Here is a 26,535-nt window from a genome sequence, read left to right as displayed (position 1 = left end):
ATATATATACTTTTTGTATGTTTCACATATGTCAAATTAATAACATATTGGAGTGGTTTCATTTATATTCAAAGCTGCGTTATTTTTACCTAGCCATGCCACAAGTCTAGTAACAAACGCTTAACATGTAATACGACAACAACACAACAACGTATATAGTGATAACTACATTATTTCTCCTCCACTCAAATTTCTATTATATATGTGCTTACTATACAGCAGAATATTTACAGTTAGCAGCAATAATATTTATACAATTTTATGGCAAGCTATTTCAAGTGTTCGAGAGCAACCACGTTATATTAATTAACACTATCTCTAACCGTGTAGCCCCCCCCCCCATGCTATAGGTCGCTGCAGCAGGAGTGAAGGAATACACGGTTAGAGCTTTTAATATCTAACATTCAACATCAGTGCTATCGTACAAAAGCGACAAAAGCGAAACGGTCACCAGGACCGGTCTCGGAGTAAAATGCCACGTTCTAGCAAATATTACACAATACTGTAGGCACCCTCTCCATATAACTGTACCCCCCCCCCCCTACACCTGGGCTGGCCATCACAGCATACCTACATTGCCTACCTACATGCACAGCCTACTACATTGATTTCAGCCGTATGTCCTTTACACGGGGCAAGAGGGTTTTGTATCTTGTCAAAGACTAGTAGTTCCTACACGTATTTGGTGGACACGAACTGAATAACTCTCACTATTATCGTTGAATCTCACGGAAATCATGGGAAGATGCTCACGACTGCATCTTGTCTGTTTGCCAGTTTCAACAGATCAAGCACACCCACTGCTAATACTTACTGGTGTGTATACACATCTTAAAACGCCTCGAATTTAAGGCAACACTGTGACGCATATTAACACTAATGGTCCTAATCTGTCCCCTAATGTTGTGCCGATCACGTTCAGTAAAGCCCACCGCCAGATTTAAACACATGAAAGCTATCAACAGCACACGTCACTTAGCTGGCGTAAGCACCCATGTATGAGGTACTTGTTAGTAGGTCCCTAGCTTCTAGAGTGCATACGAACTAGTGTCGCTAGCAAGTAAGAGGTTCATCTGTTTTACCTTGATGTCTCTGATAAGCTAGTTTACATGGAAGTTTACATGTATTCACGCTACTGTTTACCCTGATGTCTCTAACAAACTAGAGTGTGTAGAAACTTACCACACGACTGCACCTTCGTTCACCCTGATGTCTCGTGTAGCTAGAGCCGTGCGTAGATGTAACTGTGTGACTGGTTAAATGTGTACCGGTGTTCATGCCAAGTCAACTAGCAGGCTGGCTAATGTTATTAGCTGGTAGTACACGTACATGTGTGGCTGGTTACATGTGTTTACACTGATGGCTATATAGCTAGCTAGTGCTTATGCTCACCCTGATGTCTCTCAAGCTGGGTTTACACTACAAACTTTGTGTTGGCGAATTGGCGAATTGGATCAACTTCCCAACTCAACAACCGACAATCGGCAGTGTAAACGCAAAAGTTGCGCAACTAACCGATCGATAGCAACTAGTTGGGAGTTTAGAACATGTTCTATTTTCGCCAACTCGGAGTTGCCGAATTGCAAAATTGGTCCAACTCGCCAATTCGCCAATGTAAAGTTGGCAGTGTAAACCCAGGTTAACAGGTCAGTATTGCTAGAAGGTTGGCTATGTAACTGTGTGGCTGGTTACACGCCTGCTCGAGTTTACGCTGACGTCACTATAGCTAGCTAGTACGTGCTACTAGCTTGTAGTAGGTGTGACTGCATGGCTCATAACATGCGTACCTGTGCTTATGCTGAGGTCTCTAGTGTTTCTAGCAGGTAACATGTGACAGCTAGTATGCACACCTGCATAGCTGGTGTAGCATAGTACACATCCCTCTAAATGGCAAACGTCCCATCTCTACACTGCACATGGGAAATAAAGGTAAAATCCGAGTCAGACCCGTTACTTAGTTTCCCAAGTGCAGCAGAGACGGGACATTTGCCTCAGGAGCGATGTGTCAGTCGTTACATGCGTGCTCGTCTTTACGTCGATGTCTCGAGCAAGCTAGTGTTACTCGCGGGTAGAACGTGCACCTGTAGAGCCTGACTACGGTTGTACACCTGCCCACTACTAAACCCCTCCAGCCGTGGGACGGGCAGGTGCACAGGTGAGCTCTTAGCTGACGTCCCTACTCGAGGGGTGCTGGCCAGGATGGGGGAGGAGGGATTTAGGCCGTCCACGGGTGACGAGGGTGCCTTGCCACTGTCTCCGGATCCCGTACCTGGTAAGCAACAGCTAAGTTTAGCGCACATGACACAGGCAAGTTTACTCTACTATTCAGTGCATCCAGCTATAAAAGTTGGTGCTGTAGTACGAATGCTGCTATTGTCAGATGGACTACTTTAACACAACACTTTGGCGAAACTGCCATGGTGAAGCAAATGTACACACACTAATGCTTTAAATTTATGAATCGGTAGATTTCGAAAGTCACCATTCTCTTTTTAAAAGTACAACTAGTAAGATCAACTATCACACAACTGAAAAATAGGATAACTGAAAAATAGGATATATGAAAAGTTCATAATTATAATGTCAACCTACGCTCAGCTTTGATGTACTTCGAAAGTTTCACTTCTGGCAAGGGTAGATAGCCTCCAACCAAAGGCATGACATCCAGTGACACCTGGTGCTGGCCAGCATCACTAATTGTAACGACACCTGCAAATGATTATTATTGTGGTGAGAGTTTAGCAAAATGATATTCCAAGTATAAACATACCATTCATGAACATTTAGTATCCAATAACGAGTTATGATTATCAAACTGCAGACAGGTATCTATTCAAATAGTATAGAGATATACTGAATTCATGGCCATGCAATGGCCACCACACTCAATCCCACATTCTGTAGATTCTGCAGATCAATTAAAAAAATTAAGCAATAAAAAATTGGAAATAAAAAATCGTAATAAAAACCGGAGTAGTAGAGGAAGATAACAGGGAAAGATCACATCACAAGGCCAGATTTAAAATGATCATATCGCAGCCCAGCTAAGCAGTTTAGGAGGGATCAGGAAAAACATTATTTTGCCATTCACGCATGCACGCACACATACACGCACACCCATATATATATATATACATATGAAAGAGAGAAAGAGCGAGAGCGAGTGAGGTAGAGGAGGGGGGAGAGAAGAGATTAAGCAGTAAAAGCCAACAAGACACTCAGAGGCATGGTTCCTGCCCAGCATCCTGCGACGCACGCACCGGCTGTTCGTCCGCAGACGGCCCACATCGTCTGATCGGCTATCACCTCGTACATCAGAGACACGTTCGTCGTTTCCGTCACCATGGAGATGTCGACGTGCAGACGACACATGTGACCGGCCCGGCAGAACGCCGTTCCTGAGACGGGTTCTACGTGCGACGTCACAGAGTAGAACGTCTGCAGCAGAACATGGTTTATTATTATTATTATTATTATTAAATCTTTATAGCATGTAATTCAGATACAAATACATGTACTGACGACAGTTTTTTTCGTGGAGAAAAAATCTGATAAAAGCAATAGTGTTGAGTCGTTAAGCTGCCAGGGTCTATGTCTCCCTGGGTACTGCCGGAACATACCCTGGTACTATCGCCTACTCCACTAACGAGTCTAGGAAGTCGCTTACGCCTACTCCCTAACCCTAACCCTAACCATATCAAATAATTACCAGGGTACGTTCCGATATACCGGACCGTACCCCAGGGAGACATAGACTCTATCAGCAGTAGTTAAAATGGTAAAATTTCCAACTGATACAGTACAATACAATGCTATACAACATGAAGAAAAAATATATACAAAAACAAAACAAACAAAACCTTAAGCATATTCTGTACTAGTAAAGTGATTAAGACAACATGAAGAAAAAATAAATACCAGAAAAAAAACTTCAGCAAAGTCTGTACAAGTAAAGTGATTAAGGTACACTTTAACACCATTTCACAAGATCCCGCGACAAAATTGTGATTTTCCTACACGGATGAGAAGCAGACTGTTTGACACTGCTGTTAATATACATGTGAAGGTATTTAAAGGCTCACAATGCGCATCCAAACGCTAATTTCTCCAGTACTATAGACTAGCAAATACTTCGTGTCATGCATAATCATACTACCTTATGGCAAAATAAACTCTAGTTCCTCCCATTTCACTGCGCGTTGTCTTATAAAAGGTATTTTGAAAATACCTCCAATGTTGTTGAAATTCTCCGATGTTGTTGACAGTTTCCCCAATCCCCAAGCAACCGTGCAGCGGTGCAGCGGTACAGCGGTACGGGCGCAGCAAAGATAAAAACATGTGACGTGACGTCACCACTTCGAGGCTATTTTGTTTGGGAAACAGTCGGCGTTTGCGCCAGAATGCCAGTTTTCTCACCTCTTTCTTGTGGGTTTTAAGCAAACGCGCAGTGAAATGGGAGCAACTAGAGTTTCATAAGGTAGTGTGATTATGCATGACACGAAGTATTTGCTAGTCTAGTACTGGAGAAATTAGCGTTTGGATGCGCATTGTGAGCCTTTAATTTAGGTGTACAAATATTGGTTGCTAATTTAGTAGCAACTAAAGTGATGACAAGAATATTGGTTGCTAATTTTTTTGTGCAGCAATCAAATTTATGCAAACAAAATCATTAGCTAATATACTCATGTAACGATTTAATATGTATACATAAAACTGGTTACTAATCTATTTGTATTGAAATGTAATTAATGCAAACAAAAATCAGGCAGTAACATATTTGCCTAACAAATTGAATGACGCAAACAAAATCAGTAACAAATCTATTTGTATAGCAATTTAATTCGCGAACACACTTAAAACACTAGCAATTTCATTTAAACAAACAATATTACACTCCTGCAAAATTTTTAACAGTTAATAGTCTATGATGATCACACATCAATTGGTTTTGCTAATAGTTGAATAGTTTCTGCAATGAGCTTGTTTAGTGGCCTGCTGAATAACTCTAGAAACAGAATCAGGCATATAGGGCTACAAATGCAATAATTCTGAAGGCTATGGCTATGATTAGGGATGGTTTTAGGCTTAGAATTTTGGATGATAGGTTCTTTTAGAAATGAGTAGGTTATAATTAGCATAACCGCAGATGAGAAAATGTCAAATTCACCTTGAAGTTTGCAAGGGTAAAGTGGTAGCCACACTGCCTCGGTGAGCATTCTTCAATTTTGCTTGAAAGCCACTTGTAGGTGACAGAGAACACCAACTCCAGGTTGTCGACTTCCTCAATGGATTCATCTTCCAAGCTCCAGATGTATGATAGATTCTGATCCTTACTCACCACCTGTTAGCACACCCCATTTTACAACATGCATAAATAAGACAGAGATTCAGTTCATTGCACATTATATGCAAATATATAACATCACACAAGTAAATGTCAGACCAAATTTAACTGAACATACCACAGTAGTATGAATACATGATGATAAAATAATACAAAATGAGGACACTCTGTTCTTATCCAGTGTAAAGACACGCATGAATTGACCAACCCACCTGCGGTGATTGACAAATAGCCAATCAGCATTGCAATAAAGGCAATCTAAAAATGTTGCTCAATAATGAAGTGGCTAGGCGGAATGTGGCGAAAACACGCTGAACAAACACCAACCTACTAACGCTGCACTCACCGCGACCTGACCAGCAATGTTGAGGTCAGTGAAGTCAACGGCACGACCGTCGGTGGTGGTTGCCGTGGCGGCGAGCGATGGACGCTCGAAGCTGAATCGTTCGCCACACTCTCCGTGGATGACGACCTGCACAAACTTCCTGCGGGATAAAAACAAGTGGCGTTTGAAAACAAACGGAGGTCGTCGCGCCGCTCACTGAATTATCGCCTTTTTCTCAACGATGACTTTCATTGGCAGACGATATTTCAGCATTCTGTCAGGGATTCGTTAAAAGAAATGGCGTAAATCAATGCGACAGCATGAGCGTATGATGTCGCAACTTTTGCAGACAGACTTTGTACGTACTAGTAAATATTGATATGTGTATTTAGCACAATGTCAGATTCAATCACTGCTATTCTCATTGTCACACTAACGTCAGTCTGTCACCGTTGTGGCCATCAGTGCCGCCGCTGCCGCAACAGCAGCAGTAAAATATTGACGCGAAAAGTCGAGCAAATAGGATGATATAAAGCACAAACGCCATGACCTTTACCTCTTTCCTGTCGTGTGCAGTGAGTGGGACACGGTGAAGGGAGACAGGAGCGAGACACAGAGCTCATAGGGTGCCGAATCACTCCACGGACAGTACAGCATGATCTAAAAGAGAAATATCCATGTAGCAGCGTGAGCACAGAATGCCCCATCCCACACTGTGGTTTGTGTCTCTGTGATCAGGAATAGACATGTGCGTGCATTTCGCCAGTTGTCGGTGTTTCCTATTCGCACATCGACTGTGCGTTCGCTTGAGATTTGAAAGATAACGAGCATAATATCAAGCTACATTGGAAATGCCTCATAATACACTGGAATTGATTTGATTGTCCAGTAACTGACCTCTGGTAAACCAATTCATCCTAAATTAACCTTCTACAAATTTGCCCTCACTCGCATTTCACCTATGCATGGGCACTATAGTCAGTAAATCGTACGTTCTACCCATGCGTGATTAGAATTGTGGAACAGTACTTGCTCCAGTTTAGGTCGACACTAGCACCTCTGAGTCTAACACGCACGCACGTACCTTCTGGCTGCGTGAGAATGCTAGGTCGGCGACGGCGGTCATGGCAATGGCTAGCGTCTCAAAGGCCGCAACACCCGGCAGCTTCAGCATCATAGACGTCTCCTTCTGGTCCAGTATCGTGACGGCACCACTCTCCACCTGCACGACAACGAATTGTAGAATAAAGCCTTACGTGCAACGAGACTCCTGCAAGAGCCTGCGACCAACTGTTGTACTATCAGTCTAGTCTGGGACGTAACTCTGAAAACCCAACCAGTTCAGATTTCGAATATTTTGATGTGTCTACTATGTAGCCTACAGTGAAATTAAGAAAACTAGCGCTAGTTCTGCTCAAGGTTACCAGTCCTGGACTTGGGGGATGGGGTGACATTCATAGCACTGTACATTGTACCGCTGCTACCCACAATCTTCTTGACACAATCTAGTAAATGTCAGTACGACACACATCATGAGAATGTAACGTCAACCATTTAGAAATACACACATAATTTTGTTTCTATGGCGATGTGTAATCTATTCTCTCCAATTTCACCATTGTAAGTAGTTCCAATTACAATCTAGTGTTCGTAGTTAGTTCAGTTCATAGTAAGTTTTATTCACATTAGCAATATTAATTAAAATTAAATGTAATTTTAGGAGAGTTTACCATTACCTTTAAGAGTTACACTATATACCATGCTCAGCAGGATACCTTATTCGTATTATGATCATACATAACCAGGCAATTATCAGCTATCACCCTGTTACCCTTCCCCCAGGAAGGGTAATCTTAACCGATTACCTGCAGCTAACATCTGCCACGGGGCATGTCGGTGGGTGGCAGATAGCCGAACAGCCTGTAGATATATAGGTTAGCTGCGAATATCCAAATAAGCAGTCGCGGACCAAACTGTTGGGTACTGGCAATAATCCTTAGCCTGCGAGGTCACAGTGTCTAGGAGAAGGAAAACTCTGATTTCAAACCACCTACTGCCTTGCAGAGTGTGCCTTTTTAGGCAAGGGCTAGGACACACTATACCGATAATAGTGGTTGGTGTTAGCAAGGCCATGCAACCAGTAAAAATCCACCATAAACACATGGAAAGTCAAGTTGATGATGTACGATCGATGCAGTCGATCGAGGGAGGTGGAGAAGAATCATCAACAGGGAGGTCAGCCCTTAGCTGACGTCTCAGTGTGGACCATCCACGAGAGACTACGACAAAGCAGAAGAAGACCCTGTTACCCTTACCTGCAGCGACAGACCAGCTGAAGACATCATCTTGATGACAACCCCATCCTCTATACCATGGCTTCCACTGTTCAGCACCAGGTCCAGATGCTGAGGCAGCCCTGCTAGCATGTCTGCAACGTTAAACAGATCGCATAAATTTACGATTTTTGTCGTCACGTAATTAGCGATGAATTTTTTCAATTTTTTCAATTGGACAACTCTTTTATGAAATAGATATGTGTTTGATTGAATTTGGTGAGCAGTTATGTTGCAAGGTCTTTTACAGAGGTACCTGTCCGTAACCCTGATTGTATACTTAACATGAAAAAGGTGGACGAGTGTTCCTTTCCTGATGAGACTACACTTGATTATATTACCAGCGGATTGCATGAACATGGCTACATCTTTTCATCCACCAGCACACACGTTTTTTTTACACATACATACATATAAATATATAGTGGTGTTTATATATATATATATATATATATATATATATATGGGCTCAACATAGATGTGAGTAACGTGCCAGCTATATTGCAAGAGAACGAGATACGGGTGCACATAGATACTGGCAAACACAGATGTTAGATTTACTGCTACTCGCGCCATCTAGTGGTCGAAATAAATTGCAAACTGGAAAGTTACCATGATACGTGGGTCGTGAGACACGTAATAGAGTATTCACGTATTCGTAACACGTATACGAGCATTCACAATACACCTACCGCTATCTGGTGTGAGAAACACGGTTGGTTCCTCGCAGACGACGTCGTATGATACAGGCAGGTGGAGCCACTGTAGGAACTCCATACTGGCCATCTCAATGCAAGCCTGCCGCAGCGCGTAGCTGCCTCGCTTCTCCGTCTGTTGAGACGAAACAATGACTTGATTCAGTCGATTGCAACACAATAAATACCCTAACACCAAGTTTGGAAATTCAAAATTGGCTTTCAAACCACAAAACGCGGGACACGGATAGCTTTCTAGAGGAGGTAATTTCATGTTGACAGAGGCATAAGTCATAATGCCTAGTTGATCACAATTATGTTGGTACTATAAGTGATCAATTTGTGGCACATATATGACCATGGCTAAACCTCCCACAATGTCTTCTACTCCCTGGCGTCATGAAAATACTGACGTAATGACTAGAGGTGTGACGATTTATCTATATAATGATAATCAAGATACGTTGTTCTAAGATCTGGGATTCGTGTTGTTTTCTTATAGATCAATATGCTCAGGATATGCATGGAATAAAGTAAATTGCATAAACACACATGTAGCAAAGATCACACGAATTTTAATTCGAAAGTAGTTACACAGCTATGCGAATTTTTATATTAACTTGCAACATAAACAGAAGTCACACAGTGACTACACAAAGTTATATATCGTGAAAAATTAAATGCCTAATACAGTCTTAAAAATTTACCACTCTTACTGCTTAGTTACCTTCCTCTCACCACCTAGTTACCTTCCTCTCACCACCTCGTTACCTTCCTTTCACTGCCTAGTTACCTTCCTCTCACCACCTAGTTACCTTCCTCTCACCACCTAGTTACCTTCCTCTCACCACCTAGTTACCTTCCTCTCACCACCTAGTTACCTTCCTCTCAGCAGCACCTCACCTTCGCCTGTAGCGGCACGGCATTCGCTCCAGGCTTGAGCATGACCGCCGTCGCGCACAGACAGTGCGAGAAATCCTCCTTGGCGACCTCAGCGTCTCTGAAGGTCAGCGACGGCACGCTGTCCATGCGCTGCAGCACGACGCTGGAGTTGCGACAGCTGACGTACACCGTGCCTGTCACCCTGTCGATGGTCTCCTGCGCACAGAGAGCAACGACGTCGTCTGTCAGCATAGCAGAGACAAATGATACTCATGTTATGATGTACGCATCATCAACACACGCACGCACGCACGGAGGCACGCACGCACAGGCACGCACACGTACATGCACGCACACACACACGTGCACGTGCGCACACACACACACATTCGCACACACACACGCGCGCACACACACACACACAGGCACACACACACGCACGTGCACACACACAGTCTAACTGTGCTCTAGGACGAACCACGACGTGGGCGGTAACGTGACGCGCACCTGAATCCGCAGACGCCGGCTGCCGCGCGTCGCTCCTGCCGCGTGCTTGCTACCCGTCGCCGACGCCGCGTCGCTGCCGCATCCCGCGCTACCAAGGCTCGACTCACTGGCCGACCGCATCTGGTTGCTGCTGCCGCCGCTGTCATCATCGGACCGGTCGCGTGGCGTGTGGCGCAGCGAGCAAGCGATGTTGCACAGCACGCCGCTGGGAAGGTTGTTGGTGACGTGCAGGGTGACAGTGACCGTGTCACCGAGGGTGACGGCGGTAGCAGGAGCCACCTCGGCACTAGTCAGCTCAAAGATACGCTCTGCCTTCATCCGAACTATGTCTTCTATGGAAACAGAGCAGCAATGATCGACGCATGACGACATCCGGAATATCCATCCATTCGATTTATCCATCGACAAACAATAAACGTCGCATAATATCCACCATAAACAAAGAGCAGCTACACAAAAATGCAGTTACTCTACGTTCAAAAACAACAATTTGAATTCATTCTTTAATCCACTAAATTCATTATTACAGAGAGCAGCCATTTCACCCGCAAATAAACTATACCACCCACACACAAAACCCGTTACTCCACTCACTAACAGCTACTTTGCATACAAATAGATAATTGCTATTTTATCTACCAATAAACAAAATCTATTGCTTGTAAATGAACAACAACTACGTCAGTTTCAAACAAACGATCGCCATGCCATCTCGCTTACTACTGACAGATATGTACCTAATGTCCTCACAGTGGTGATCAGCTCGTCGTAGTATTCCTGCCTAGTGTCAGCTGGCAGCATCAAGCTACTTGCTAGATGCGCACATGTCTTGACATATCTACGTTTACGTTAAGAAATACCATATATTCGACTTCTCTATCTATTCAAACAAGCACACCTGCACAGAGTTCCACACATGTGTATGCAGATAAACATATGAACATGCGCACACGCATGCCAAACGCACGCACGCACGCATGCATACACGCACACAATTCATGGTCGGTGTCAACTGAAACGCAACACGAGCAGTCTGGTTGGCTGCCAACAAGGATACTTGTAATAGTTGCCCTGCTGCAGCTGGCACTTTGCCAGCTCCATGCGAGTGTCCGCCACCATACTCTCCCAGCCTTCTTTCTTGTACATTTTCAGTGCCTCCTGTAGGTAGTTCTCTGCCATGTAAAGCTCCCCTAGCTTCCTAGCGAGGGAGGATAGTAACAAGCAAATGTCACACAGAGGGTCGATACCCAAGGCAGTCGCGCAATCGAAATGTGAATTTCCTTACACAAAACGGAGTAAAGATTTTACAATTTTCCAGGGAATCTGCTTCTGCATGGATACTTCGACTTAAAAAGTCTTTAGAGACTAACAGACCATTTCGTTTAAACTTTTGCTTGATGCTCACAGCATTTGATGAGTTACTTCTAAGTTGCTAAATGTGGCTACCACAACCATCTTGGTTCTCAAATTCACATGACCTTTCAACACTTGGATAAACATTGTAACCTGTGCCTACCAATATCTGAGTGAACCATAAAGTCAAGTGATTCTGAGTCACTGCATAAACAGTGTAAACTTCATTTTTGCACAGCAAGATCCTATCATATCAAGTAGGTTTCACTATAGGTCGTGCGACTTTTTCTGTAATAACGCTAAGCAAAGAATAGGAGTTTCTGTTTCATACAAGTGCGGTATTATATATTCTACACTCACATGTAAAAAACAGCGAGGTCCTTGCCAATCAGTCTAGCACTCCGTAGCCTACCAATGTGCTTGAACGTGCCCATGGCCAATTCTGACAATTCCTGTAAAGGAAAGCCATCTTGAATGTATACATCGCTCTAAACACAGGCCCTCTTGCCTCAGGTTAGTACATGACTGCATCATATTAGTAACTATATAGAACAGTCCCGTATGTATCTGAGTTCGACTAAATTTTTTGGCCAGGCAGCAAGTAGTTGCTGTCGGAAAAAAAAGCAGGTAGCAAACTCACACAGTTAGGCAGTATGCGAGATATGCCAGATGCTGATTTGGCCTCATACCCCTGTTTCCCCTGATTCGTTCATTCGAACTATAGTCGCCCAAGCTTAATCCAGGTTTGACATCGAACGAAGTAAAGACAGTAACATAGGGTCAATGGAATTTGAAAGAAAACAATTCTAAACAACTGGTCATCATTTGGTAGAAGTGTCAGCTGCCGAGTGGTCAGAATCTAGCTGGCCGCTGGCAATAATCCTTGGTTGTTAGTCTTCATATGGGTGAGGGTTGGTCTGGGTATGGAGCGCTAGTGGGATTAGTTAGGTGAACGCTATTACTTACTGTTAACCCCACTCTAAAAGCAAAGCAATGATCAAATTACCAGGTAGTGTTTCCTAAAGGATTCTTCCGAAGACAACGCTTCCCGCAATTTGTCCATGGGTCCAGGCTTCTTTGAATCTGCAAAATGATGTCAAAATCTGTGAGTATGCAACCGACCACAAACTATCTGACGTCTTGCAGCAATGACCACTCACAGCATCTGCCACGCAAACAAATTCAATGATTGCCTCTGCTCACTAAAACAAAGTACTACTCAATTCACAATTCCACATCATTCCTCATTAACATATATGCTTAAGGACGCACAGAAATGATGCTTGAGCTACACGCATGCTCTCTAGAAACCTCCAAACTTGAAATTGAAACACCTTACTTCCAGACTCTGTTTGTCCCATTCCAGACAGCAAGTCGACTACCATGTTGAGTTGTTCAGACGACGATTCTGTACCTGGCATTAGGCCACATAATTCTCCAAGCGCATGGAGCTGCAATAGAAAATGTACATAGGTGCATTAATCACACCGTCATGAACCGTCATATACCGTCATAAACATGTGTAGAGTCGAATATGCAAGAAAACCATTACTTTAACTAAGTGAGACAGGAAACAAGGATACAGTACACAATATATTACCCGAAGCCCTTTGACCAGACTACTTCGGATAATAGATTGTGTACTGTAAATGATTGATTAGCAACTGTGCCAACTAACACTGATCCTGGACTTCTAGCAACTCATCTAGGCTAGCTTCAAATTCCTGGTCAACAACAAAAGAAACATCACTATCTTAACTATAATGCTAATTTTGCATCGCAAGCCCAAGCCTTATCCTCACGCTAAACCAAAAGCTCCACACTCTCCTCATCAACTCTGAAGTACTGTCTAGGTTTTCCTTCACAGTATAGCACTAAACAATCACAAACGAACCAGCGGTAACTCTCGATATCGCTCCTACAAGGGACCGCGGCGTACCTTCAGTCGGGCATAGTTCCACAAGCTTGCGGTGTAGAGCGAATACGACTCAAACTCAGTCAGATGACTGGCGCTCTCGCATTTATCCAATACTTCCAGGCAACTGAGGAACACCCAGCAATATACTGAGCCCTTTGGCATGGCAATCTGCAAATATAATACAGATAAAACTCTAGTAAGTACTATAGTAACTACACTACCAATACATATTCTATGGTACCTAGTACTAGTACACATTCTATAGTACATGCACTACAATAACTACACTACTAGTACACACAATACAATTGCATGTATTACTAGTACACGCAATACTAGTAAACAAACTACTAGTAAATGCACTACTAGTACACAAACTGCTAGTGAATGCACTAATGTACACATTATTAGTACACACACTACTAGAACACAGTGGTAAACTTGGAGGTGACATTTAATGCAATTCGGGTGTAACGTGGCTACCTAGCCGCTACCTCAACAAGAAGATGCTATTGGAGTGATTTCCCTAATGACATACAAGGATAGTAGGTACTGTTGAAGTAGTCAGTACCAGTGACTCGATGAAAGACACAGGGAAACACTAAGCCGACACTGCGAGTAAAAAGTACCCTACCAAACAACACACAAAGACACTGTGAGAGTAATCAGCGGTTTGCCAAACAACACACAGATACTAGGAATACATTACAGCAGTAGTCAATGTCTTTCCTAAAAACACTCAAGATCACAAAGCAGACAATGAGTGAGTAGTTTGTAATTTAGAACTTACACAACAACACACAAAGACACTAGGCAGACATTGTGGAAGTAGTCACTGATTTATTTGCTTACCCAGCCACACACAAGGACATTAAACAGACACAATGCGAGCAGCCAGTAACTTGGTGACTTACCCAAAAACAAACACCATGGGAGCAGTCAGTAGTTTAGTGACTTACTGACATTACAAATATGGGGACAGGACACTCGACAGACACTGTGGAAGCAGTGAGTAATTTAGTGACTTACTGACATTACAACATGCAGAGACATCGTGAGAGAAGTGAGCAACCTGTTGAAGAGACATGCGAATAAGATCAGCTAGGAGAACACGGCGAGGCGTTGTCGCGGGCGACGGAGGGGGCGATCTGCTGCTCCTCACCTCAAGCAGGTTCAACTCATTGACGCAGTTGTGCATGAACGGCAGTGACCTCTGCGCGACCTCCCACGGCCGCCGCAGTGTCAGCAGCAGCGCGCACTGTCGTGAGAACAGGTAGTTGCGGAAGTCGAGCAGGTGCGCGGTCGCGTGCTGGATCGCCGCACGCCGCCCGTCGTTCGTCTCCACGGCGAGCGACAGTCCGTCCCAGCAGATGCACGGACGCATGAACGTAGCCATCCACTCAGTCGTGTCTGTCGGAAAACACAGGGTGCGAAATTAACGCGAAAACTCCATGATTTACTGCCGGACTCCCTGATTTGACATGTGCAGGAGTCCGTGTGACTCCTTGAAAATTCTGCTATACTAACTAGTTCGTTCCAGAGCACAGCCTCGCGGAATTACCGTATTTTTTCAGCAAATCTTTAATTTTGAACTTCAACCTACAGACTCCCTCATTTTGCTGCGGACTCCCTGTTTTTGAGGGCAGGGAGTCCAGTCCGTTGGACTCCCTTGTTCAAAAGTTAATTTCTACCCATGAAACACATTGCATCTGTGCGGCACAGAATAGACAGCAGCAGCGTCGTAACGGCAACCGATTGCAAATGTCAAACTTGTTCGATGCTTGGAATCGGTCACCGTGCAGCTGCAATGCAGAGCTGCAATCACCCTGCGATCCGAAACCGAAACAATCACTCGTGCGTGCTGGGTTTAGTGGCGCTCATAGGGTCTATGTCCGTCCCCCAGGGTACTGCCGGAACGTACCCTGGGTACGGTCCGGTATACCGGAACGTACCCTGGTAACTATCTGATATGGTTAAGGTTAGGGTTAGGGTTAGGGTTAGAGTTATGGAGTAGGCGTAGGCGACTCCCTAGACTCGTTAGTGGAGTAGGCGAGTGTACGGTCGCGGCAATATTGTAGATAGTACCAGGTACGTTCCGGCCAGTACCCTGGAGGACATAGACCCTCTCAGCTTTAGTGGCAGTCTGCCCGAAAACTCGAGATAAGGTTGCAGCTAGAGCAGCAACTACCAAAATTATTTGCATTCTGGTCCAAAACTCAGGATGATGCTGCAAGTTACGGCTGTGACGCCGATTAATTTAACAATATTTTCTCGATCCAGGTCGCTGGGCACCACACATTAAGCCTAAACAAACGGCCAGCCTTTAAAATGGTAAAATATTCGATATGACACACAGAAAAATTGTTTTACTTTCATGCATTAAACACATGATAGCATATCTTTGAGCATGTGTATGAACTACCAAATACTATGAGTCAACACTTGATAAACACTAAAACGATTGTCCCAGAGAGGGACTAATAATACCCCCCCCCCGCTTCGAGCTGTTATGGTGCCTCTACGTGTATTGTAGAATTTGTCAACGAACGGTTTTATGGGAAAAATCAGCTGCCACAGAAGGCGCAAGCAAACACAGAGCGAAACATGAACAACATCAAGCACATACACACGCACGCACGCACGCACGCACAGACACACACACAGACACACACACACGCATGCACACACGCATGCACGCACGCACACACACATACAGAAACACACAGTGAAGAAGGAGGGCGGGAGGGAAGGACAGAGGGAGGGAGGGAGGGAGAAGAGAAGAGAGAAGATGGACTTAATAACCACATGTGGGGCCGTTATTTATATGTGCGCTTATCTGAAGGAGGCGATTTTGGCAAACAGCTGGCACGAATTAACGCGGTGGCCAGGGCATTTGATTGTACGTGGGTAGTGTCTGGCCAGTTATGTATAAAGTGGGTGGGCAGTTATGTATGAAATAATCCACTAGATGGCGTCAGCATGTCATATATAACCAAACGGGGTTAATTACGATAAACGGCCATAAACCTTTCCGAAAATGTCGGACCCAAAAAATTCATTGCAGGTCGACAACTACCTTAGGTGTGATGTATGATGTATGATGTATGTATGATGATGATGTATGGTGAAATAGGTCAAGTACTTTTCGAGGAGATCTGCGCACAAGTCTGGTGTCGGACAGACAGACAGACAGACAGACAGACAGACAGGGTGATTCCAGTATACCCCCTTCGTTGACGAAGGAAGGGGGGTACAATAACACAGTATTTTCACAACTATAAAACGTACATAAACTACATGTCTTTTGATTATGTTTTTCTCCCATGGGGAGTGGGCCGATTCTGGAGGTACTGCAATACCAGACCAACCCGTGGAGGTGCGAGTGCAAGCACTGACCTCACCTCCCAATGCCAAAAATCAGTTTAATATTCTGGTCCCCGGTAGGGGACATATCAGATATTAAGCTGATAAGAACAGATTTTTCGTTTTTAAAAGTAGTTTATTGAATTAGCAATGAAACATGTATGATAACATAAAATTGTACATGAAGTACACAAAGAGTACATAAAACTGTTCGTGAAAAGATAACACGATGCGACCCATACGACATGGCCGGGTATATCTAAAAACGGTACTCATAACATTTAACATGAACAAAGTTCGTCGTTGTGCCCTGGATGGCTAGTAGACGGGACTTCTTCCGAAAGGTTGCCCAGGTTTTTGGGGGGATGTTGAGGTAGCCCGGGATGTTGTCATAATTGGCCTCTCTCCATGTTCCGGTCGTTCCAACGATGAGAGGGAGGACAGTGCCGACATCTTCGTATTTCTCTTTCTTTTTGGTGTGGGCGCGCTCCATGTTGGCCGGCTCATCGAACACCACCGCGACGTCGATGATGGTGAGACCGTCGGGGGTGTCTAGTTGTATGTCCGAGATGAGCCGGTTGCTGAGGGCTGCAGTCTCCACTCGTGGGTGAAGACCCGCTGCCTCGAGCATGCTGACTAGCGCCAGCTTGACTGCGTTGTGGCGCTCGGTCATGAGTGGAAAGGAGGATCGACAGCCTGAGATGACGTAGGCTGTCGTCTCTAGCTCAGTGAGGCAGCGCCAGCAGGACTTGTCCGCTAGGGTAGACCAAGGGCTTCCGCGTACTGGGAGGAGGCTGAGGCGCGATCGGTGTATGTGGCGCCAGTCCTCAAATGATAGCGGTGTCCAGCAGGAGGCCAGGTGGGAGACCTCCTTCGGGTGGGGATCCAGAGCGAGACCCCTAGCCATACGGCCTTGGTAAGGAAGATCTTTGAATTTTGATGTCCATCGTTGGTGAGCTGCAAGCTGCGAACTCCGAGAAAGGAAGGGGGTCCAGGGCGTCTTCTCCCAGTGCCCTTGAGACTGTCCTGTCAAGCTGTGCCCTTGCAATCTCTCTGACGTCCGGGTCCTGTGAGTCCAGCAGCTGGGCAGCCCGAGCCACGGTCCAGACATCTGCCTCCTGCAAAAGGGGGAGGATGCCTAGTCCACCGGCTTGACGTTCCTCGTGGAGGATGGCCTGCGAGGAAGAGTCTGGGGTCCTCGTCACCGTACGCAGGAAGGCTCGAATTGTCGTGTTCATATCCTGCAGAAAGGCCTTCTCCGTCCGTCCAGAGGCCAGTGAGTTGAATAGAGAAGGGAGGAGGTGGCTGCGGAAGACCTCCATCTTCTGCCAGGGTGCCAACAGCGAGTCCTGGGTCTTGGCGAGCCTCTCCGGGAGTGTTCGCGCAGGCCGGAACAGGAGTTTGCACCCTATAGGGATGCCTAGGTATGTTTCCTGTTCCTCCTGGCGGAGGCAGTGGATGGGGACCCCGTAGAGCTTCAGGGCCCCATCATCCGTCTTCTACTTTCCCTTCTCCATGACCAGGGAGGCGCACTTCCCTGGATTGGTGTGGAGGCCGAGTGTGGTTGCGGCCTGCGACACTCGATCCAGGGAGGTCTGCTGATCTTCCACTAAGCTCCCCAGCAGGGTGGAGTCATCGGCGTAGATGGTTGTGCGTAGGGTGCGTCCCAGGAGCTGGAAGCCAGTCCCGAGGGGTCCTTGGCCGCACGCAGGAGAGGCTCTGTCGCCAGGTTGAAGACGACGGGCGACACGCCGTCGCCCTGCCGAACACCCGCGGTCGGTCGCATCCTAAAGGAGTCCCTGCCCGCCAGAAAGTTGCAGACCGAGTCTGTGTAGACGTCCAGAAGGACACGTCTCAGGTCTGCTGGAATCGGCAGGCTCTCGAAAACATGGTGCAGTACTCCCTCAGGGATTGAACCGAAAGCGTTCGACAGGTCTAGCCACGTGATGGCAAGGTCCCGTCTGTCTCGCCTGGCATCTTTAATGGCCGACTGTAGCAGGTGTGTGTGCTCCTGGATGCCCCGGATGCTCGGAAGGAAGCCCTTCTGCTCTGGGGAGATCCAGCCTAGCTCGACTGTGATTCGCGTCAAGCGTGAGCCCAGAACTTCGGAGAAGAGCTTGTAGATAGTGGTGAGCAGGCTGATTGGTCGGATGTTAGCCAGATCGTCTGTTGGCCCCTTCTTATGTATGTGGATCGTTCTGCTCTCCTTCCAGGCGGCGGGGATCCCTAGTCGGTGGACGGCACTCAGGATCCTCTCCATGAGGATACCTTGCCGGTCCACTGTGCGGAGGTGCCTGTACTCCAGGCGGTCTGCTCCTGGTGCTGTATTGGAGGCCCGCTTCATACGGGCGGCTATTTCGTGGCGGGTCGGCGGTCCACTCAGGAGATCTAGCTGTTCCCGGGATGGCGCCGTCCAGGCGCACAAGTCGAATGCGCGCAGAGCATGGTCTAAAGCCGCTGGGGACAACGCTGGCCTCTCATACGTAGACCGGAGGAACCATAAACGGTGGTCGGCGTGTCTGCCCCTGTTGGGGGCGTGCTACTCTAGTGGGCCCAGGGTCCTGCTCCTTTAGGTGGCGCCTGGTCCGGTCCAGCCAGGCACTGGAGAGTTCACCAATGTCTCTTTCTAAGTCCTCTAGGGAGGCGCATGCATCGAATCGCGCCGACCAGAACTCGCAGCAGGACTGCGGCCCGTGCAGAGCGCCGTCCTCGCCCACCGGATCTGTCAGGGAAGGTTGTGTTTCCACCACGGCCGCCACTGGATGTGGAGGTGGGGACCAGTCTGGAGGGACCGGCAGGGACTTGTCCAGGTAGACAGGCATTGCATGGTCCAGCAGATCTTGTGATGAAGGCAGTGACTGGTCCAGCGCGGCAGGCAATGGGAGCTCCATTGTGTCAGGAGGCAACTCATCCAGCAGGGCAGGCGTGCCCGGCGGTGTCTCTAGATGAGCATGCATCCTGATGCGTACGTCGCAGATCTCCTCTGTGGATATGAGAGCCAGCGGTAGATTGCCGGCAATCCTCTCTGCGTAGACCGCGACAAAGGCTCCGCAGTCATGGCTGTTAGGCTGCAGTTGGTGCGGCGGTGGATTTGTCTGGTGCAGGGGGAAGACGAAGCCACTGAGGTCTGCCCAGGTCTGAAGCCTGGGGAGAAGTCTCCGTAGGAGTTGTTCGTGGTCAGGCGTAGAGTTGGCCTCCAGTGGGTCGACCAGGCACGTAGCACCAGAGGTGAGGTCGGCCCATAGTAGGATCCAGTGTTGGTCGATGACGTTGACCGGTGCCAAGAAACAGGGGTGATGGAAGTCGACTAAATTTTCCTCCAGGAAGCAGTTCGGTGGCATGTCGGAGACCAGGTGCGTAGAGCAGGTGGTGATCAGGTCTTGTCCCGCCAAGGCATCAAAGATGGAGGTGACTTCCGAGTCCGTCAGCCAGCAACCCGTTCTTGTGGAGTCGGCCGAGATGTGAGGTGACTCTCCGAGAGGCGTCGGAGAGCTGATCGGGTCTGGTTGGGGCGAGGTTGGATCAGCTTCTTCCACAGTGGCCGCACTGCATTGATGGTTGCGGGCGCGGTAGCCGTCAAATTCCTCCCGACAGGTTGAGCACCTCCAGTGACATGTAACGTCGCACCCATGCTTTCTGGAGAGGTGGTGTTCTAGCGACGTGGCAACTCGAGTTCCTTGCGTTGCTTGAGAGGCCCAGTTGCAGAGGGGGTTAGAGCAGCATCAGCCTGCTGTTGTGTAGCTCGGTAGCTGTGACTAGATTCACATCTCCTGCTGGTTTTTCACGACAATTCTTTATGTGGCGGCGCTCCCCCGCCGCCGTCACCGTAGGGCATTCTGCCTGACAGAACAGAAAGACGCCTACGGTGCTGATGTTGGCGATGCCGTGCTCCGCCTGGAAGTGTTTGGCCGCACTCTGGTGACGGGACTTGGACTTCCATGGTCGGGAGTTGCAGAGCCCGCACCGGCGTACGGCCGCTAGTGGGAACACTAGCCGGATAGTTTCTCTACTATTGATCTAACTAGAGGGCTGTCTTCGCTGCAAGAGCGAACACTGTATTTGGAAATTACCAAGATTGTCATTAATCTACAAGTAGTTTATATACTCTGTAGCAAATTCTGCGTGCGAACGCGGATACGGGCCACTGTTATTTCTAGGTATGAATGTAACACTTAGCTCTGTATATGGAGCAATATATTCGCATTTTAAGTAAGGCAAGTTTTTATACGGAACGTGTACGAGAGGCAGGGAGAGCCAGCGGGAAAGAAGGTCAGAGAGCAACGCAGTTATATTTGCTAGTAGCAGGCGATGGTTATAGATCGATAGGTGGCAGCACTGTACAAGCTCAAATATGCAACAACGCACAGGCATTGTTTCAGTTATCCTTTATTACAGTATATTATTCAGTTCCTTTAATTTTAATGCTGCCTCCAGCAAAATTACATACCGATAGGTCCTACAGTTAAGGAGGAGATGCATGCCAAAGAAAGTCGCAGAAAAAAAAAATAAGAATAAGAATTTGTAGAATAACAATGTGCCAACATTGCCAAATACAATAAGAAGGTCTAGAATGAGTGTGGTATTCAAAGTAGATAATTATACTTGTAGACTAGTGGGATTTCTGAAAAATGTGAATGTTAGAGGCATTCTGGGGTAAAAGTTGGGAACCAGACTTTTTATGGCAACTGTGGCAAGTCATACAAAACAACACATTTCCATACATTTCTGTAATTGGACTGAAAAACTCTCTGACTGCCGAGCGTCACTCGCCACGTAACACAACAGGAGGGCTATTCAGCGTCTAACGTTCTTACCTCCTGCACTGTAGTTAACGACATACTGCGTGAACAGAGCATCTAGTTCATCATACTGCACCAGTGCATCTTCATACTGTCCCAGCATTTGAAACACAAACGCCAGCTCCTCCTGTAGATAAACAAAGCTTCTGCTCAGACCTCTGGCATCACGAAAGAACCAGCTGACAAATGGCCCCATGCATAAAAACATTATACACACGAATGCAGGGGTAGAAATAACTTCATCGAGGCATCCCGAGTGGACTTCCCAGCCTCAGATAGTAAATATCTGCAGCAAGATGGTGAAGGCCATAGTGTTATATTCAAAACTAAATACAACAAGGAGGGGCAAGCCTGTTCATCAAATGCAGAAGATAATTTTTAAAGATCGATAGCAGTAGTGTTTTCAACGTTTTCAGATTTTTATTACGCATAGTGGAATTCCCACAGCATATGTACATTTCTTAAAGGGAAATAACAAGTCTGACCACCAGATGGCACTTCCTTGCAAACTCTTCACCCAACCTACGCTCCCAACTGAATCTGCCAAGTCCTGCCTCTAGATGGCGCCACTTGCCAACCACCCGAAGCCAAGAGAGGAGGGATGACCCCAGAATGACTTCATCTCTCTCGTTTTCTCTCTCTCTCTCTCTCTCGGCATCGCATGTCAGCTCACCTGCAGCATGAAGTAGTTGCAGAAGCTCCAGCCGGGCACGGTGCGCTTCTCACGCTGCGAGCGCATGTTCTCCTCGAAGCGGCTCAGGTAGCGATTGAGACCGTGCAAGATGAGCTGTCGCAGACGCTGCAGCAGCGTCTGCCATGACTCGGCACTCTTCACGTCACTCTTGAACGGCTCGAAGAGCACGAAGCACCTGGTGGTCATTGTCGGAACCATAATTAATCGCAACATTACTTTCTGTGCTAGACAGCTGTGGGGAAAATTGCATGTTTGTTCTCACTAGAAGGTTGTTGCCACAATGATGATTATTTGTAAGATTAGTCCTCGACTCCTAGCCGTAACTTTTTGTCACAAGACGTTGGCAAAAAATGATGACTTAATCGTGGCTCGAGTATTGTAATACAATTCCAAGGTTTTATCATGTTCCTAGTTTTACATCTAACTCCATATCATCGTTTTGCCAACAACCCTAGGTAGAGAATAGGGGCGAACAAAGGATTAATTTCTATTGTTCCAAATCAAAAGTAGAGAATGATAAAGACATCCATAGTTTTTTTGTAATACTGGCTTTCTTGCAACAATTGTTTGCTTTCTTCCTCATGTATGAGAATATCTACACGCAAGATTGTTTAATCTAGCTCACAAAGTTTAGCAGCAGCAAGCAACAGCCTAGTCATATACATGTCTTAACCAAATGTCTGGCTGGAATACCAGTGACTTCACCATCAGCTACCCATGGATGAATATAAAGAGGCCAGATATCTTATGCACCTAAATTAAGACACAAGGTCTAGCACATTAATTACTTCGATAATGTTGTTCTGTTTGGTGGTTACCTGTCATTCTGTTTGCTGCAGAAATCACTTTTGATCTTGTCCACCACGCTTGTGCGTGGTAAGATGTTTGGCTTTTTCCCCTTTTTACTTTCAGTGTTCACCACGGCAACAATCAACCAATCAGTGATGCCATAGTTCTTCAGTGATGCCTGCCAGGTGGTAATCTCTTCTTTGACTGCTGCCTTGTACGCATCCACATCCTACAAATAAATAAATATATAAAAATTGTGTGCATGTGTGCGTATGTATGTATCTGCATGTTTAATTAGTTACAAGTAGGATCAATAGGTTTGCTTTACTATAATATTTGCACTTGCACACAAATTATATGTAATATTCACATTAAAAGTAATTACTATAGATTATAATAACAATTACATTGAGGCTAAATTATATAGAACTTTTTTATGAAATACAAGTCTTTGTTGTCTCAAGAGCATGGCGACACTGAAAAAAACAAATCCTCAATTGTGAGTGCAACAGATGATATAATATCTATATATATATAAAGTTGTTCAGCCGAATTAGTGTGTTCGCGCATAACTAGAGAACTCCGCAGCCTTGGAGGAAAACTAAAGATATTTTCAGAATCAGCACGTCTGGGAGATGGTTCTGGCTGCAACCAAAATTTAAAAAAGTTAAAAAGTTAAAAATTAAAAAAAATTCTATTCGTCAATAGATGGCCAAGTGGATAAAGCATCGGACTCCAAAACCATTGATTCTGGTTTCAAATCCCACCTCGGGAAATTCTGTTTCTTTACTTTTCGACTGTTTAGTATGTACTTCTGCCACTTAATTTCACTTTACTTCTCTGTTAATTTCAAATTTTAAATTTTTTTACTACATTTAAACGTTTAGTACAAATCCAGAATAAACTATGGTAGATGATAATAACAGCGCAAACTGACGGGAACACTTCACGGGTATCCACTAGCCGGGTATCCCGCTAGTAAATAATAAGATGATTTAATGGCAAATGGAAAAGCTTACATTGCATTCTGTCCAGTACGTGTGAAAGACAGGTTGACCGAGCAGCGCCACCTCTGGATGCTTAGGTAAGATATCTTCGGAGAATTGCACAAAATTTGCATCCAGCAGGACTGTCTTTGGAGCACGTCCATACGATCTGTAAATGATGGCTGGTTTAATTCCATGATTCTGTGACTCTAGATTTTGTTAGACTTCTGTGATTTATATTTTGCATGATGGTTTGAAACTGAACAGTCACCAACCTAAAAGAAGTAGTAGCAACAGCAAAGCCAACAAATTCAGTACGACCCTGTCTATTCCTTGTTGATACAAACCAACGGATAGCACTAAAATATTTTTATATGCACCCATGCATCTCAATTTAGATAATGATGCTGATACCAAATATAGACATGAACCTGTCTGATGTGGCAGTGGTTTTAAATACCCACCGAATAGCCAGGTACAGATTTCAAAAGCATAAATTTATATGGAATGTAGTACTTAGTTGATTTGCTAAATGTTACTGTTAAATGGCATAGGGATATCCAAGATCAGACTTTATGGTATTCCATGTACCCTGTTATATAGTACGAGCCACAGACATTGATCAAGCTATGTAATTATACAATCACATTAGTCATGTCAACCACAAGTGCGGCAGCACTGCTGCATGTAAGGGGGATTGGATAGTAGTGTTCACTCACCGCCGCCATTCCACTTGTTCTCTGGGTAGTGCCCCGGCGAGACCGGCATGAAGAGCTAAGAACAAAGCTGCATCTCCCGCATCTGAAACGTGCACAAATAACTCGTAACACACTCTTGCCATTGTGATCCATCTGAGTATATATACTCAATATACAATATACAGTGTTCGAAATAAGGGTTATCCGTTTGTCCTCACTTGTCCATTTCCACGGAGTACAAGTAGACCTGTCCAGTAGCTTGTCCGCTCGACAAGCAGCTTTTTAGAGCAATTTTTACCATCGCTTCAACTTTGTTAAGACAATTAATAACTTAAAATAAATAATTGTGCTTCTTTATGTTCTTTCAAGTTTGGTGCCTAATTTGAACTGTTAGAGAACTGTATTAAAATTACAAAGTAAGATAACAGGTATAAAATTTAATTTGATTAAATGTATTACACATTTACTATATTTCTATGTTATTAATCAGGACAAGCTAACATTTTGCAGGACAAGCAAAATTATATTGTAGCTTGTCCGTCGGACAAGCAAAATTTTTCCCTTATTTCAAACACTGGATATATAGTATTAAATGGATACTGTTAAACATCATTCCAAACTGTCAAGCACATGAGTGGATGTGGACTTGGGATGATTCAATTCTGAATGCAAAGCACTCCAAACAAAGTCTCAACTGCATATCCTGACTGCTCCTTCACACTGTCTAGTAGAATCTAGATAGACAACTAAAAGCAGCAATATTAAATGTTCGTGCTACTGTGGGATTAACTATGCACTACTTTCTCTCGAATCAGTTTCATCGTCACACCATAGCAGGGTTAGAAAATAAGGGAGGCAAGCAGAAGTTTTGCTGCCTACAATGGTCAGTTTGCTGCCTGCTTTCAATTTTGGCAGCATATGCTTGCTGCCAAAAATTCCTAATAAACCAAACTAAAAACGCCAAAGTTATGTTTACCGTTGCCATCTCTCGGACTTTCTCGCGGTAGCGTGAGACATCTATCACGGTGCAATAATGCATATATAGTCGCACCGCAGAAATCATGTCAGAGTGTAAACACAGACATTCATACTAGCGTAACAGGAGTGCATTAGTACTAATGCTGCGTAAAGTCTGTTATTAGAGAAGCTTGTCGATTACCAGTCAGATAGTAACACGGGAATGACAATGACAGAAAGTGCTTTGAATTATTGACATAAAAACTCAATAATATTTACCACACAGAATTGCACGCCCTTTTGTTTTAATTATGCACTTGGTTTGAAGGCGTCATTTGTGATTTTGAGAGTCGGCATACGATAAAATTTATTGCTGGTATGATGTGGTCAAATCCATTTTTCTATGCTATAACTGCATAAAATCTTAGTGTTTTTAATGTTGGTGTAATCAGTGATATTTCCGCTGTCAGGTGAGACTATATTCAGCTATATTTAGTTTTTCTGAGCAAAAATCTCGCAATAGTAAGTTTAAAACACCAGAAAAATCAAGCAGGAAAAAGTGCCCTTTATTCTTCCTGGACACCCCCCTTTCAAATATCGTAGATCTGCCCCTAATAGCTCTGTTGTTCTGGTAATAAAAGTTTTGTTATTAATCTTTGTTCAGCTGTGTATGCATGTCAGTGTATTCCAAACACAATGTCAACAAACACAATGGCAAGTTGTTCAAGGTTGTATTTTTCATACTATGTTGATCCTACGTTACCACCCGTATTTAATTTAACGTGCAACTTGGGTGACTATATTTACAATAAGCGAATTAGGGGAAATGGCTAGGTATGAGGTCAACCCAGGTTTCCCGAAGGGGGGGGGGGCACTCACCCTACATTATGGT

At 45.1% G+C, this 26,535-nt stretch overlaps 2 protein-coding genes across 3 annotated transcripts in view; both read right to left on the bottom strand.

Annotated features, from left to right (window-relative positions):
* Nucleotides 1-1,574: 1,574 nt before the first annotated feature.
* LOC106811103 (trafficking protein particle complex subunit 10-like) overlaps nucleotides 1,575-26,535 on the bottom strand; it is a 32,653-nt gene continuing 7,692 nt past the window's right edge. The window contains exons 2-24 of one of the 2 annotated variants that reach the window (XM_014814636.1): nucleotides 24,708-24,789; nucleotides 24,022-24,157; nucleotides 23,032-23,231; nucleotides 22,193-22,388; nucleotides 21,535-21,646; nucleotides 14,520-14,767; nucleotides 13,379-13,525; nucleotides 12,779-12,890; nucleotides 12,446-12,522; nucleotides 11,800-11,891; nucleotides 11,144-11,284; nucleotides 10,824-10,924; nucleotides 10,087-10,418; nucleotides 9,601-9,795; nucleotides 8,695-8,833; nucleotides 7,985-8,097; nucleotides 6,754-6,891; nucleotides 6,226-6,329; nucleotides 5,691-5,829; nucleotides 5,168-5,341; nucleotides 3,261-3,438; nucleotides 2,593-2,709; nucleotides 1,575-2,269 (exon numbers count right to left, since the gene is read on the bottom strand). In XM_014814636.1, coding sequence (XP_014670122.1) covers nucleotides 2,031-2,269; nucleotides 2,593-2,709; nucleotides 3,261-3,438; nucleotides 5,168-5,341; nucleotides 5,691-5,829; nucleotides 6,226-6,329; nucleotides 6,754-6,891; nucleotides 7,985-8,097; nucleotides 8,695-8,833; nucleotides 9,601-9,795; nucleotides 10,087-10,418; nucleotides 10,824-10,924; nucleotides 11,144-11,284; nucleotides 11,800-11,891; nucleotides 12,446-12,522; nucleotides 12,779-12,890; nucleotides 13,379-13,525; nucleotides 14,520-14,767; nucleotides 21,535-21,646; nucleotides 22,193-22,388; nucleotides 23,032-23,231; nucleotides 24,022-24,157; nucleotides 24,708-24,789 — 3,512 coding nt within the window. In that variant the 3' untranslated portion in view covers nucleotides 1,575-2,030. The remainder of the gene's footprint in view (nucleotides 2,270-2,592; nucleotides 2,710-3,260; nucleotides 3,439-5,167; nucleotides 5,342-5,690; nucleotides 5,830-6,225; nucleotides 6,330-6,753; nucleotides 6,892-7,984; nucleotides 8,098-8,694; nucleotides 8,834-9,600; nucleotides 9,796-10,086; nucleotides 10,419-10,823; nucleotides 10,925-11,143; nucleotides 11,285-11,799; nucleotides 11,892-12,445; nucleotides 12,523-12,778; nucleotides 12,891-13,378; nucleotides 13,526-14,519; nucleotides 14,768-21,534; nucleotides 21,647-22,192; nucleotides 22,389-23,031; nucleotides 23,232-24,021; nucleotides 24,158-24,707; nucleotides 24,790-26,535) is intronic. The other variant, XM_014814637.1, reaches the window with a different exon arrangement.
* Nucleotides 18,902-20,589, bottom strand: LOC106811105. Its single transcript, XM_014814638.1, has 2 exons — nucleotides 19,575-20,589; nucleotides 18,902-19,514 (listed from the first exon to the last, which is right to left on the bottom strand). Exons 1-2 carry the CDS (start codon nucleotides 20,059-20,061, stop codon nucleotides 19,198-19,200), a joined length of 804 nt encoding a protein of 267 aa, XP_014670124.1. The 5' UTR covers nucleotides 20,062-20,589; the 3' UTR covers nucleotides 18,902-19,197.

The sequence above is a fragment of the Priapulus caudatus genome, unplaced genomic scaffold (assembly GCF_000485595.1).
Source record: "Priapulus caudatus unplaced genomic scaffold, Priapulus_caudatus-5.0.1 Scaffold504, whole genome shotgun sequence".
In the NCBI taxonomy this organism is placed as follows: domain Eukaryota; kingdom Metazoa; phylum Priapulida; class Priapulimorpha; order Priapulimorphida; family Priapulidae; genus Priapulus; species Priapulus caudatus.
This window is presented reverse-complemented; position numbering and strand designations above follow the sequence as displayed.